The following is a 14,795-nucleotide window of genomic DNA, read 5'->3' as shown; positions in this document are numbered from 1 at the left end:
TTCTGCCCCTGGACGTGCGGGCCGGGGGCCCGGGGCTCCCTCCGCACCTGGGGCGGGCGGGGCAGCCCGACTCCCGCCCGGGTCCGGTGAGTCACCGCGGGGTCCCGGAGCCTCCGCGGCCGGGAGGCGGGGCGGGGGTGTGGACTCGCCGGGGCCGCCCCTCGCGCCCGCCAGTGGCCCGCGCCGGGCGGGGGCGGCCCCGGCCTTTATAGCGCGCCCCTCCCGGGCCGGGGCAGACTCGGGGCTTCCGCACCGCCCCGCACCGCAGCCTCCCGCGCCCCGGACTCCGCCGCCCTCGCCCCCAGCTGGACATGGCGACCTCCGCCCGGCCCGCGCGGCTCCGGCCCGCCGTCGCCCGGACGCTGCTGCTCGGCTGGGTCCTCGGCCAGGTGGCCGGCGCGGCAGGTGAGTGGCGCCCGCGCGCATCCCCAGCCCCGCGCAGCCCGGGAGGAGGGGCGGCTGCCTCGGTCCCCCCGGGCGCCCCGCGGCCCCTCCGCGCGGAGGGCACCCGGCCGCGCTCCCGCAGCCGGGTTTGAATGGACCTGCCCAGAGAGCTGGCGCCCAGACCCACTGCCCCTTCCGCTCAAGATGCGGGCTCGGGCATCCTTGTATTTAAGCGAAGTTAGGCTCCTGCTTTGACTCTGAGGGGAGAGCGGCCCAGTGAGTTGCTACCCTGAAGGTGATGGGACATGGATCCTCATTTGCACGTGTCAGGGGGCCTTGAATGGATCTGGATATTATCTTTCATTCTATGCGTGTTTTCTTTTAATAAGTGAGTCCCTGGTCTTTTTTTTTTTTTTTAATGGTCTTTGTTTTAGATTTGGGTAGAAGCAATCCCTCTGTGAAATGTTGCTTGGATTGGATCAGACACATCTTTGTCCGTAACTCGTGCCTATTTGTCCTTTGGGCATAGGCAGAGACCAAGACCTTCAGAATATTGGCCAAAAGTCCTTAATAAGGCGTCTGGATGCAGTACATCCAGTGATGTGACAGGTCACATGGCCACCTTGGTCTCAGTGGAAGTTTCAAATATAGAGACGTTTTAAAAAATGGAAAAGGTCAATTTTGATTTTTTCCCCTTTTGTATGAATTCCTAATCATCTTATCACACATGTGAGACTTGCCCTTTAACTAACATTGAAAATCCTTTCTAGCCAACCTTCTCTAATGAATTGACGCTGAGTTTGACCCTGACATTGGTGGCTCCTGGGCTGTGTTTCTAGTTCAAGTTGTGACAGGGCCTGCCCCATGAGTATTTTCAAACAAGGATTTTAAGGTCTTTGCCTGTGTCCATGGATCTTGTCAAGAAGAAATTTGTGGTATAGAAAAATTGAAGATTTTTTTCCCCTCTTAGTAGTGAAGCTTTTGAGGTAGAAGACAAAAATGCAAAGTTTATATATGGTGATGGGAGGTTAGGAAGGTGTTTTAAACTGTCAGCACAGAGTCATGGGCTGAGAAGTACACGTAATAATAGCTGTTTCTCTATTATTCAAAGGCACTCCGGTAAAAGCATATAATTTAGCTTGGAAATCAACTAATTTCAAGACAATTTTGGAGTGGGAACCCAAACCGGTCAATTATGTCTACACTGTTCAGATAAGGTAAGCTAGGTTCCCCCCGCAAAAAAAAATAAAATAAAATAAAATAAAATAAAGAATTAGGTTTTTGGTATTTCTACTCTCCCGTGCTGAGTACATATGTCTTTACTGGTTATTGGATGAGGTTATTTAGCAGATGACAAAGAAGAGGGCATCCATGGCAATTTGCTGTCCAGCAAATTACTTTATCAAGTCCACAGTATTTCCAGATCTTATACTTAACAGTGATTTTGGAAATAATGGGAAAAATCATCAATGGAGTATAAGCTGTGAGGAGGTGAGCCCTCTTGAGCAGACGCTGACAGTGTGCTTTAGGATTAGTGATAACTAATCTCATCTAAGCACAGATGTCTTTCTTCCTTTGCTAACTGTCTAGACTGAGCTTTGCCTAACATGTTGGGGAGAAGGTGGGGAGGAATTCCAGTGTATACATTGCCCGTAGGCAGTGTTTGATTCATTAATCTTCGGACTCTGTGAATCAAATTTGGTTGTATCCATGATACAACCAGAGCGGGCCAAATTCCTGACTCACTGAGCCTCCCAGAAATATTACAGGACCCATTGTCTGCACCTTCAGCTCTCTTGGACTGCTGGGCTCATTCAGCCTTGTCTCTGATTGACAGCTCTCTGGAGGAGCTGGTCTGCAGCCTATTCATTCTAAATGCACAGGGTGTGCTCTCCGTTTACCTTGATGGCTTTCACCATGTTCTTGGCAAACTTTTGGTTTCTGAAATGTTGTAGGAGGCTTGATAGAGATCTTAAGAAATTGAGGACAGGCTGCTTTGGAAATTATATTAACATTAATTGTGTAAAGACACAAGAATATCACTAGCAAAAATTAATGGTGTTTTGCCATTTTGTTTTAGCTTCGTGAAGCCGTCTGAAGTACTAGAAAAGCAGGTCCTAGGTATAAGATGGGGCCTTTAGGTAGACATTCTTGTTCCTCAAAAATGAACCTCATAACAACTGATGTTCAACCAGGAGGGAAGAGCACTTGTGTGTCTGCACGCATGTATAGATTGACCAAATCCCGCACCTTCAATTCTCTTGGACTGCTGGGCTCATTCAAGCCTTGTCTCTCACTGACAGCTCACCGCCCAAGCCTGGCTCCGCAGCAGGCGGCACCGCCACACTCTGCAGACACAGAGCCAGGGCCACAGGGTGGGCAGAGCTCCAGCCACATTCCCCTTTGGAAACAGGCTTCAGCGGTGGTCAGAAAGCTTTAGGGGCTCAAGCTTTAGCACCAAGTCATCACTTTAATATTGATTCTGCAGGGGCAGAATCTAAAGCTGAATTTACAAAGCTTCCAGAAAACAACCCGTATCTGAATTTAGTGATAGTCTGTATTCTGTTGGGATTTTTTAGTTATTCAGGAGGGGATTTTATTATTTCCAAATCTGGGGGGGTCTGCAACCCCCTAAGAACCCTTAAATGCTTTTAAAGTGCTAATGCTGTTAATGGCATTCAGAGGACCTTGCTAGAGACCTGACCCTCCTTTGCCTGTTGACAGGATTTCAGGACTTAGCGTGATATCAGGCCCTTGTGCTAAACTTAGCTATAGAGCTCCTGGTTCCTGCCTGTGAGCTGGGAGGAACCAAGTACTGCTTCTCCCAGACAGCATGTGGCCGCAGAGTCCACCACTGAGCAATACCTTTGAATAGAAAGATGATAGATAGACATGGCTATCTATAGCTATCATAGTGATAGAGAGGAATTACCATGTTCCCACTTACGCTTCAATGTAGAAATATATAAAAATACATTTGGGTCATTATAAACCAAAATAGCCTCTCTATATTTTATTTATCTCAGAAAATTAAATAACCATAAAAAACCAAAATATTCCAATATCAATGTTGGGTTTTTAATCTTAGAATAAAGAATGTGCTTACCAAATCCTTTTAGGTTGGTTACTTAGTTTTGAGTCTTAAAGAATACACATTAATGGCTCTTATGTGTGGATTTAGAGAACTGAATCTATATGGTGACTTGTTTTCCCCTGACAGTGTGTTCCATAAACCTGTGAAGGCAGATCATGTTATTCATAGCAAAGCCCTGCGGCTTGGCAGGGAGCACAAGAGCAGGACCCCTAGTGCAAAGAGAGTGTGTCATATTAAGTTCTTTAGTGGCAGTATGGTGCTGGGGAGAGGGAAGGGAGCAGTCAGTACTGAGCAATGGGGTTGGTCTGGAGATTTCTGGAAAAAGTGGGGCTGGAGCCTTCCTGGAATGGATCAGACCCCGGCAGCATGATGCTGAGAGAAAGCGGTGACTTCTGTCACTCTCCATGGGAGGGGAATGTGTGGACCAATTTGCAGTGACACTTGGCCTATGATTGTGTTGGTTCTTTGGAAGATCTTCATTTTCAGAAGAAGTCCTTTAAGCCATTTCCTCTTCAGTGGTGTCTTTCAAAAGGGAGCTCTGTCTTTTAGCCTTGTAATCTCAGACTTTGATAGGTGGTACCTGTATAGTTTCTGTAATCTTTGATGAGATATGTTCACATCTTGTATGTACATTTGTTATGTAGTATAGGGAGACAAACAGACCCAGCTCTACCACTCTTTAGCTATGTGACCTTAGAAAGTTATTTAGTGTCTCTGAGCATCTATATTCCCGTGTGTGTGTGTGTGTGTGTGTGTGTGTGTGTGTGTGTGTGTGTGTGTTTAATCTGGCACTTCTTGAAAAGATTACATCAAATGAATTAACATGTATAAAAGATTCAGTATAGTACCTGAAAGATAGTAGCATCAATAAATTATTAATAACCACATAAATAATGGCCATGATAAAATATAATTATATAGAATGTATTATTAAATAGACTTTATCACTACATAAATCTCACTCTACATAGTATAGAAAGTGATGCAATAAACAGAATGTAATGTGTAAGTAGACTAATAAGTATTTGGGTCCTGATGGAAATCTCTTTCTCTAAAGTAACCATGAGCTGGGCGTGGTGGCGCACGTTTGTAATCCCTGTACTTGGGAGGCTGAGACAGGAGGATCACTCAGATTCAAAGCCAGCCTCAGCTACTTAGTGAGGCTCTCAGAAACTTAGTGAGACCCTGTTTCCAAATAAAATATAAAATAGGGCTGAGAGTATAGCCCAGAGGTAGAAAGCCTCTGGGTTCCACCCCCAGTACTACTACTACTACTACTACTAATAATAATAATAATAATAATAATAATAATAATAAAGTAGCCATGACAGAGCACCTCCATTTTAAAAGAGAGATTTAACCATGTTAAGATCACAGACCCGGGAGTGAAACAATTGTCTAGTTCAAAGTCCTGCGGTATGATTTTTGAGCAAGTCACTCTGTTTCACTGAGCCTTAGTTGCCTTATCTGCAAAGCCAGGACACCTGCAGAGGCCAGCCCTCCTCCTGGGTAGACGCACTCATGCATCTTATGTGCTCAGCATCATAAGTGCCCCATTGGGGCTGGTCATGGATCCTCTTATCAATAGCACAGAACACCACAGCCAGAAAGCCATCTGTCTTGTGGATACAGATCAACATATTCTATTTCTTCGTCTTTCTCTAGTTCTGGATACAATGATTGGAAAAGCAAGTGCTTCTACACAACAGAGACAGAATGTGACCTTACCGATGAGACCGTGGAGGATGTGCATTTGGCATACATGGCGAGGGTCTTATCCTACCCGTCAAGGAACCAAGATGCCACCGATTCTGTTGACGAACCCCCCTTTCAAAACTCCCCAGTGTTTGTGCCTTACCTGGAGAGTAAGTAGCTTGGTTTCCAATACCTTCATTCTTACTCTTCTGAGCATCTGAATAGTCATGTGTCTTGTGACCCCCAAGGACCACTAGATGAAATGCATACTCATAAACACACCTGTCTCAAAAGTTGGTAAGTGCCACAGCCATACTCAGTCATCCCAGATGTGGCAGGAGGTTCATAGAATGTGAGCTTTGGCGTCAATAACTGTGTCATCCAGCACCCTTCTGCCCTGGTCTGCACCTGATCCCTATTTAGGTTTTTTTCTAAATGTTCGTGAATCCACGAGGAAGCCCTTTGAGCCTATGCTTGGGCTGCTGACTTTTATCAATAAGGCGAATTTGATTTGAGTCCTGATGTGCCAGCACCTGCCAGCCCTCAGCTTGCCTTTCTCCTGCTGGTTTTGAAAATGGGGGATGCTTTACTTTCCTCTTTCATCCAGAAAGTTGCCCCAGGACATAATGAGGGAATGCAGAAAATTCTTGCCAAGTAGTATCTTCAAAACTTTTTGTCACACTGTGTGAGCTAGGTATTTGTTGTGAGCTAGCTCAGAACATCTATGGTTCTGAGCTAGGTATTTTAAACAAACAACACGTGCCAGGTGTGGTGACACACTCCTGTTATCCCAGTACTTGGGAAGCTGAGATAGGAGGATATCTGGTTCAAGACCAGCTTCAGCATCTTGGTGAAAACCTGTTTCAAAATAGGAGGAAAAAAAATGTCTGAGGTGGTAGCTTGAAGGGAGAATGCATCTGGGTTCAGTTCCTGGTATCAAAATAGTAAGAGTGACATCAGCTTCTCTTGTAAAGCTTGCTGGCTAGAATGAAGCGTATATTACTGCCATTTCCATATTCACTCTGCTCTGCCTCAGAGAAAAGCTTCTCCAGGTAGGGACGGTGGGCAGAGGTGTAGGGACAAGCTACCAACTTTTCCTTCTGGTACCTACTTCACCAGTCTCATTACTGCTCATTACATGAATGTGGCCACCTTCCCTGACCCCCACAGGCCAGACCCTGCTTGACACTCAGTGCTTTTACAAACTGTCATGGCGCTGGGCTGGACAGTGGACGACAGGATCAAATGACAATCATTTTCTCCTCACTTAACAATATCCTCTTGATTTCCTCTGAAATATCTTGAGTTTTTGTAATTTAGTTCAAATCCTTTGTTGGTGTAAGATAGAAACTATTTTGTTTTGAGTATACACACAAATACTTTGCTCCAAAGGGCTGGAGGTACAGCTCAGAGATAGAATGACTGGGGTTCAACCCCCAGTAACTAACACACACACACACACACACACACACACACACACACACACACTGAATTTTTTAAAATAACACTGAATTTTGAAAAAATATAAAATACTTCAAAGTGTTTTTTATGTTGACTACATTAAGATGATCATATTCCAGATATGTTGGGTTAAGTATGTTATAGAAATTAATTTCACATGTTCCTTCTTATATTTTCTGACGTGACTCTAAGGGAAATTAATTTCTTCTGCAGCTGATTTCCTATGGTACAGCCATAGAAGGTCTTAGGACTCCGCCGTGGGGCCACCTGGGCCACTGCTACCCGGGCCTCGATTCCATTCAGGTGTTATACATGCGAGATGAAGGAGCTGTTCACTTGACAACTAAATGAGGGTTATTTTGCATAGGTTATTTTGGTTATAACCAAGCTCATCTTCTACATTTCAGCAAAACTTGGACAACCGACAATCCAGAGTTTTGAACAAGTTGGGACAAAGCTAAATGTGACGGTACAAGACGCACGTACCTTAGTCAGAAAGAATGGCACGTTCCTAAGCCTCCGGGAGGTTTTTGACCATCAATTAAATTATATACTTTATTACTGGAAAGCTTCAAGCACAGGAAAGGTGAGAAGTTTTCATTTGTTTTTATGCCTAGTTTTAAGTTGTGGGTCCTTGGTTTTTACAGCCCTTTCTTTCTCTAGTTCGAACGCAGCAGAGCAGGAGCGTTTGAGAGGGTGGTGTGCTGGAGCGGGAGGGGGGGGTGTGAGTCCTGATTCTGCCTGTGACTCTGAGCTGCCACATCACTCTGGGCAGGACTCTGCCATGCGCTGGACCAGGCCATCTCCACAGGTCCTGTCAGCGCTCACAGTTCACATGAAGATCCCAGAGATAAAATTTACTTTCTCTTCTTTTCTTCTTATTTTTTAATGTTGCTGGGGAGCAAACCCCACATGCTAGACTGGTGCTCTACTACTCAGCTAAATCTTTATCCCCCAGATCTACTTCCTATTCAGTGGTTAAGCCTTCCTTCTTTCTTTCCTGTGTGTGTATAATATATATGCATGTATATACATATATGTATATATGTGTATGCATATATAGAGATATGTATGCATGTATATATGTATGTATATACACACATACACATGCATTCTACCTCTGAGCTACACCTCCAGCCCTATTTTATTTATTTATTTATTTATTTATTTATTTATTTTTATTTTTTATTTTTGGTGGTACTGGGGATGGAACCCAGAGGCTTTCTACCTCCAGGCTATACTCCCAGACCTATTTTATATTTTATTTGGAAATAGGGTCTCACTAAGTTGCTGAGAGCCTCACTAAATAGCTGAGGCTGACTTCAAGCCTATGTGATCCTCCTGTCTCAGCCTCCCAAGCGCGGGGAATTACAAGCGTGCGCCACCATGCCTGGCCTATTTTATTTTGAAATAGAGACTAAGTTCCTGAAGGCCTTGCTAAGTTTGAGGCTGCCCTCAAACCTGCAATCCTCCTGTACCAGCCTCCCAAATTCTGGTATTACAGGCTTGTATTACCACTCCCAGTTCCTGCAGATATTTTTTAAAAGGGCTAAATTGGGTTGGTTATGCCTAAATTTGATCTTTTTAGTCTTGGCAAAGACATGCTTGGCAGTTATCAGGGGTGACTGATTAACCAAGTGTGTTCATGGTGTCCATGTGGGCTTTGCTTAGAGTTCAGGTTTTTACCTCCACAGCAACTTAATAAAGGGAAAGGAATTCAGTCTTAGCCTGGATGAATTAAGAACTCTTTATCTTTTCACAGAAAACAGCCAGTACAAACACTAATGAGTTTGTGATTGATGTGGATGAAGACAACGACTACTGTTTCAGTGTCCAAGCTGTGATTCCATACCGAAAAACGAACCAGAAGAGTCCAGAAAGCCTTATTCAGTGCACAAGCCATAAGAAAGGAGTATTCAGAGGTGAGGGCGCCTGCCTGCCACCTTTCTGGGGGGCTTGGATGCCACCGCTGCAGAACCAGGATAGGATGCCCTCTTTTGTTAAACAGAAAAAAAACTACATTGGAGGTAGTGTCAGGCTTTCTTAGGATTGGGGGTCATTTAGAAATGATTCTCTGTTGCTTCCTTGTATTAGCAAATGTTTCTGTGAGCACCCGTCATGTGCTGAATTATCTGTGGATTCCTGGGTATAGAGATTATGTTTAGGATTCATCAAACCACAGATTTCTCCGGGCTGTTTTTTTTTTTTTTTTTTCCTGCTGTTATGATGATTTCTGCACCAGCTACAGCGATACCCAGTTGACATTTTCAAGCACCCAGGATGGGCTGCTACCCCAGAGGCCATGCGTACACACACTGAGCGCTCAGACATGTGCCTGAAGCTGAAAGCTTGAGAGTCTCTCTCTGGGCTTTACAAGGAAAATGTTCTGAGTACCTTCAGGGACCACAGGAGTCAGAGAATGGTGATGACAACCTAGCTCCTTTCTGAGACAAGGTTTTAAAGGATACAAACATGTTCAAGTGGGATATTCTTTCCTGTTGCTGCTGTTGTCAGGAGAAGGCTTGCTTTCCATTTGGCCCTGCACCCCCCTGGCTGATCCCACCCTTGGCCTGAAGAGTCTTCATCCCAGCATCCCAAAGCCCCGCTGTAATTCCATCACCTCTGCCCTGGTGTGCAGCAAGGCCTTTGCTTCCCTGCCTAGTCTCTGCTGAAATGTGTGCTCCGAGAGGTGTTCCAGAGGCCGCCTCCAGCAGGAAGCCTCTTCCCCCCGCGCCAGCGGTTACCGTCTCTTCTTCGCCTGCGTCTGGTAGCGCCTGAGCATGCTCTGTCCTCAGCATTCATCTGCTGGAGTCACTGCCACCAAGCACAACAGCCCTTCTCACTTCTGGCTACATGTTATCTTTTCTAGAAAGTGAACATTAAGTGGCCCATTTATTGCTTTGAGCCATGATCAGTTCCTCTAAAACATGGAGGGCCTGCCAAGATCTTTCCTCATCTAAATGTGGTGGGAAGAGAGAAAGGAAAAATGGCAAATTGTTAAAAAGCAGGACGGCTTAGTCTGGGGTCAGGCCCTCGATCCTACCCACTGGCAGACGGGATGCGAGTTCTCCAGGATGACTTGGTGTCTTGTGTTTTTCAGAAATGTTCTTCCTCGTGGGAGCAGTGGTGTTCGTGGTCATCATCTTTATCATCCTCCTGTCCCTGTGTCTCTACAAGTGCCGGAAGGCCAGAGCGAGGCGGAGTGGGAAGGAGGGCTCGCCGCTGAACCTTGTGTAGAGGAAGCGTGGTGGGAGCTGCTAAGGGTTGAAGATGCTGCTTTGCACTGTGACCAAGAATGTTTAAGGCCATAAAATACACGGAAACACAAATGAGCATTTGGGGGCATGTAGGCCATCGGGTTCCGAGAAGCTTTGTATGTGACCAGTTACCGCAGTCTGCGTTCTGGTTTTAACATCAGCCTTAGTCCCTTTGGAATGTAATGAACTGTACGGCCACACTCCTGGTGGTCTTCGCTTTTTCACACTACGGCACCTTTTGCACGTGCTTTACATTGTATACTCTACACTCAAGACAAAACTAGGCCATCCAAGTAAAAACAAACGATTGGATACCTTAAAATATCCAGGTGGACCTTGAGGGCTTTCCGAGGAGCTGACTTCCAATGCTATAGGAGAACAAAGTGGAAATTGGGTAAACTTTTCTAACACACATCTAGCCTTTTGTAACAGGGTGTGTAGACTCCCCCTAAGGGTACTTTTACTTTTGGAAGTTCAAAGCAATTAGCAAACTGTTACAGTAACGTGTTAATGGCAGGAGACTTCTGTTTGGGGCACTTTCCTAATATGCATTATGGTTTAGCACTTTAACTGACTTAAGTGGTGTTGATTAAACATTTGACAACTAACTATATTTTTACAAGACTACTATGCGAAGAAACGACATAGAGTTTATGGTTTAAGGTACTTAAGACTTCTATGGTTACTGTTGTATATATTTATATAATTTTTTAAAGGTTTTGTACATGGGTATTTTCTATTTATATAGATTCTATTTGTATATATTGAGATAATTTATTTAATATACTTTTATATAAATAAAGGTGATTGGGAACTGAGACTATTGTAATTTTTATGTCTTCCATTTATTATTTATGACTTGGTATTTGCCTTAGTCAGCTTTACTATAGTAAAAAAAAATTACTCTTTAAAATCTCAGTGGCTTATAACAAAATGTCTTTATTTTTCACTTATACTACATTTTGATCATTGTAGTTTGGCTGTAGTGTCTCTCAGTGTCTCCTCATTGCAGGACCCAAAATATAGAAGTTTTTATTTAGATCAGGGCAGAGGTTAAAAAAAAACTGGTAGAAACAGACAGTCCTGGTCTCAAACTTTAAGCCACGTCTGAGAACCTGGGCTCCATCCACACTGGCACGTTGTCACTTCTGTTTACATGCCACCGCTGACCTGGGAGTCAAGTGGCCAAGCCTGCAACACACCGCCCCCTGGTGGGCACAGGGCCCATGGCAGTGGGCAGAGAAGTGGGGGAAATACAGCAATCTAGTGCAGACTCGAGGGAAAGGTTTCTCCCATAGGTATAAGTTTGACTTGTGGATGAAGGTTAAATAGGGAAAAAATTATTTAGGTAATGGTATTGGAATTAGGTAAAATGATAATAAAAGAGGAGACCTGAGTGTGCTGGTGCGTGCTTACAATCCCAGTACTTGGGAGGCTGAGACTGCAAGATCAAAGGAGCCAGTTTATTTGTTAGTTTGGTTTGGTTTGGTTCTAGTCCAGCCTCAGCAACTTAGTGAGGCCTTCAGCAACTTAGCGAGATGCTGTTTTAAAATTTAATATATATGTATAGGGCTGGGGGTGTAGCTCAGAGGTAGAACACCCCTGGCTTCAATCCCCATACCACCAAGGAGAGAGAGAGAGAGAGAGAGAGAGAGAGAGAGAGAGAGAGAGAGAGAACGAACGAACTTACTCCTACAGAGTGGAAACAGTGAGTCCTCCATTCAGATGTAGCCAACCAGTCCAGTTCTGTCACTTATATATAGAAAGAAGATAATAACAAATGAGGCTCTTGGTGCCTAGCTGAGCCACAAAACTGCTTTTGGTCTCTGCTGTGGGAAACTGGCTGTCGTCACCAGGAAAAACCTCCAGGTGGCACACCCACCTGGAAATAGCCCCACAGAGACACACCAGGCAAGCTTTAAGAGAGAAGAGACTAAGTTTGCTATGCAATTGTTAACCAATTTAAAATCCATTTTCTTCCTTTGCAACAGAGAACTCTGAGCAATGTCAATAAAACTAAATATTGGACATAACAATACATTGTAAGGAAGAATGAGCCCTATAAACGGTGTGTCCCCATTAAACAGTGGGGGAAGGCATTTGAGAGAAGCAAACAAAACAGACCAGCAGTCAGTTTATTTGTTGGTTTGGTTTGGTTGCCAGAATCAATCGGTGTGGTGCTAGAGAGGCCGGACCTTGAACAGACGCGGCGTTTGGTTGTACCGGAGAAGGAAGGGATGCTTTTACAGCAGAGAGAATAAAGAGAGGAATGTGTCCGTGTCTGCAAAGGAGGCGCGTCAGCTGTTACCTTGCTCTCCTGCTCACGTGGGGCCACCCAGGACCCAGAGCTCAGGGCACCACGAGAGGGCACAGCAGGCTGTGGGAGCAGGTGCCCCACCAGGCATTTCCCTGCCAGGAATAATCAGAGCATTATATAATTCCCTGCCTTCATAATCTAAGGAATTTGAATTATCCCACAGAAGAAAGTTTTGGCAGACTGAAAGCAGGTCTGGGTAGTAATGAGGTAGGCATCTGGCTATTCAAAGGGAAAGAATTCATTATAGAACTCGAGGGCCCAGAAGCTTCCACACTGCAATAAGCTTACTTCTTTTTTTTTTTTTTTTTTTTTTTTTTCCAGTACTGGGGATGGAACTCAGGGAATTCTAGCTCTAAGATACACCCCCAGCCCTGGGTTGTTTTTTTTTTTGTGTGTGTGTGGGGGGGGGGGGTCTTGGGATGGAACCCAGAGGCATTTAATACCCCCTGCCCAATTTTTTATTCTTTTATTTTTAAACAGGGTCTCACTGAGTTGCAGAACATGTATGCCTCTACCATCTTTTACCCCATTAAGATGTATGACTACAATGCACCAATAAAAAATATATTTTTTAAAAAAGCTTCCACACTGCAAATGTAGGCTCTCCTCCAGCTGCCACACAGCCTCTCACTGCTGACACTAAACAGCTGCTCCTAAAAGTAACACTATAATCCATGGGCGCTGGAGCAGAAAACCATGCTGGTTTCCAGAAACTACTGCCCTCTAGTGGCCCAAAGTATACTTGGTTGTTTGTTTTGTATTGTATCCCATAAAACTAATTGGTAGTAAATTAAACTTTCTGCTTTAAAAAGATATTTTTCTTTTTTTTTCTTTTTTCATTTTTCTTTTCTTTTTTTTTTTTGGTGGTACTGGGGTTCCTAGAAACACTACCTCCGGGCTACACTCCCAGACCTATTTTTACATTTTTATTTGGAAACAGGGTCTCCTAAGCCAGCGCGCGCAGCTGGCTTTGAACCTGCACGATTCTCCTGTCTCTGCCTCCCAAGCGCGGGGATCACAAGCGTGCGCCACCACGCCTGGCTAAAAAGATATCTAGGTTATTGACTATCTAGGCTATTGACTAAATTTGGCTTACATATAAGAAACAAATTATTTTTAAAATTCATATTTGAGCTTAGTTACAGCTAATGGCCTATAATCTGAGTACCTGCCAATTAAATAAACACATAATTACCTCTATCCAAAGGTAAACTCATCCCCAAATTTCTTATATACTTGTTCTAGGACTTGTATATTTAACATGTGTTATCTTCCTTCAACAGTTGCCTAAGAAGGTTTGTTACTGTTGCAACACAATGACACTTATTTTTCTGTACTGAGAATGGAACCCAGGGACACTCTTCCTCTAAGCTATACCCCCAGTCCTATTTTTTTAGTCTTTTTATGTTTTGAAACAGGGTCTCACTGAGTTGCAAAGGGCCTCACTAAGTAGCTGAGGCTGTCGGCGAACCACGGTCCTCCTGTCTTTGCCTCCCGAATGCTGGGATTACAAGTGTGCACCACCACACCTGGCAGCACAATACCACTTTAATTTATTCAGAAACTCTGGTGACACCGGGTCTCCTTTTCCACGGCCTTTGCTTTTCAGCTGGGGATCTGAGTGATTCTGGCTTCACCAGTCGGCGCGTTCCTTCTTCGTGGCTGCAGAAATTAATCCAGGGGCATATGGCCTGACCAAGTCAGAAGAGTTTGAGGCTTCTCTGAGGATGGTAGGATGCTCTCTTTCTTGATGAACATAAGGGAGAAATATGTATCCCCAAGAACTTCTTCCTGACACCAGCAGGGAGCAGCCTTAAATGGAACTGATGTATTGGAGAGCAGCACAGAATGATAAAAACAAGCTGAGTCTCTGTAACGCCACCAAGCTGACAGGTGCAGCCTTGCCTACAGTCCCTACTCACAGACTTTTCACTGGACGTAATCCGACAATATTTTTAGGCAAGCTGGGGCCAGGTTTTCTGTTATTTGTAGTCAAAAGCAGCTGAACTGATGCCATATATGCCTTGACCGTGGGATATAAAGGAGAAAGGTATCTATAATGTAAATTTATCGTGTAGAATAGCACTTCATTTTCATACCTTCTCTATTTACTATTTCATCATTCTGTGAGAATACAGTCATACTGTATTGCTTTCTATCTTCAAAAGCCAATCTTCTCTAGACCCTGTAAAAGCCTGAATCTGGAGCATCTCATCCCTTCCTAACCTTCTTGGACATTATTCTCTGCTTTCTACCTTCTAAAGGTGGATTCCCTTGGCACTGGAGCCCGTTCTCCATTAACAGTCACTCTCTGGACGATACACCCAAGCCAGGGCTCCATTATCTATCTCCAAAGCCACATGCTCGCAGCAGCTAGCTGTCTGCTGATGACTGTCCGATGTGCATAGTGCCCTCAGCTTCTTCCCCAAACTCGAGTTGTACTGGAGCTCCAAATGCTTGCACAACGTCTTTGCATGATGTCTGACAGGCATCTCAATCTCAGTATTTCAAAAGAGAAATCTCTAATCTCCCCCACCCCTAAATACATTTTTCTTTCATTGCAAGACATGGCATGCACTGCCCCTGG

At 44.5% G+C, this 14,795-nt stretch overlaps 1 protein-coding gene across 1 annotated transcript; it reads left to right on the top strand.

Moving 5' to 3' along the window:
* Window positions 1–311: 311 nt before the first annotated feature.
* F3 (coagulation factor III, tissue factor) lies at window positions 312–9,871 on the top strand (the record flags this gene model as incomplete). Its single annotated transcript, XM_080691476.1, has 6 exons — window positions 312–405; window positions 1,496–1,601; window positions 5,144–5,343; window positions 7,042–7,220; window positions 8,397–8,556; window positions 9,735–9,871. 6 exons carry the CDS (start codon window positions 312–314, stop codon window positions 9,869–9,871), a joined length of 876 nt encoding a protein of 291 aa, XP_080547602.1.
* Between the last annotated feature and the right edge of the window lie 4,924 nt (window positions 9,872–14,795).

The sequence above is a fragment of the Muscardinus avellanarius genome, assembly GCF_963383645.1.
Source record: "Muscardinus avellanarius genome assembly, chromosome: 3".
NCBI lineage: Eukaryota > Metazoa > Chordata > Mammalia > Rodentia > Gliridae > Muscardinus > Muscardinus avellanarius.
Note: the sequence above shows the minus strand (reverse complement) of the source record. Positions and strands in the feature narration are given on the sequence as shown.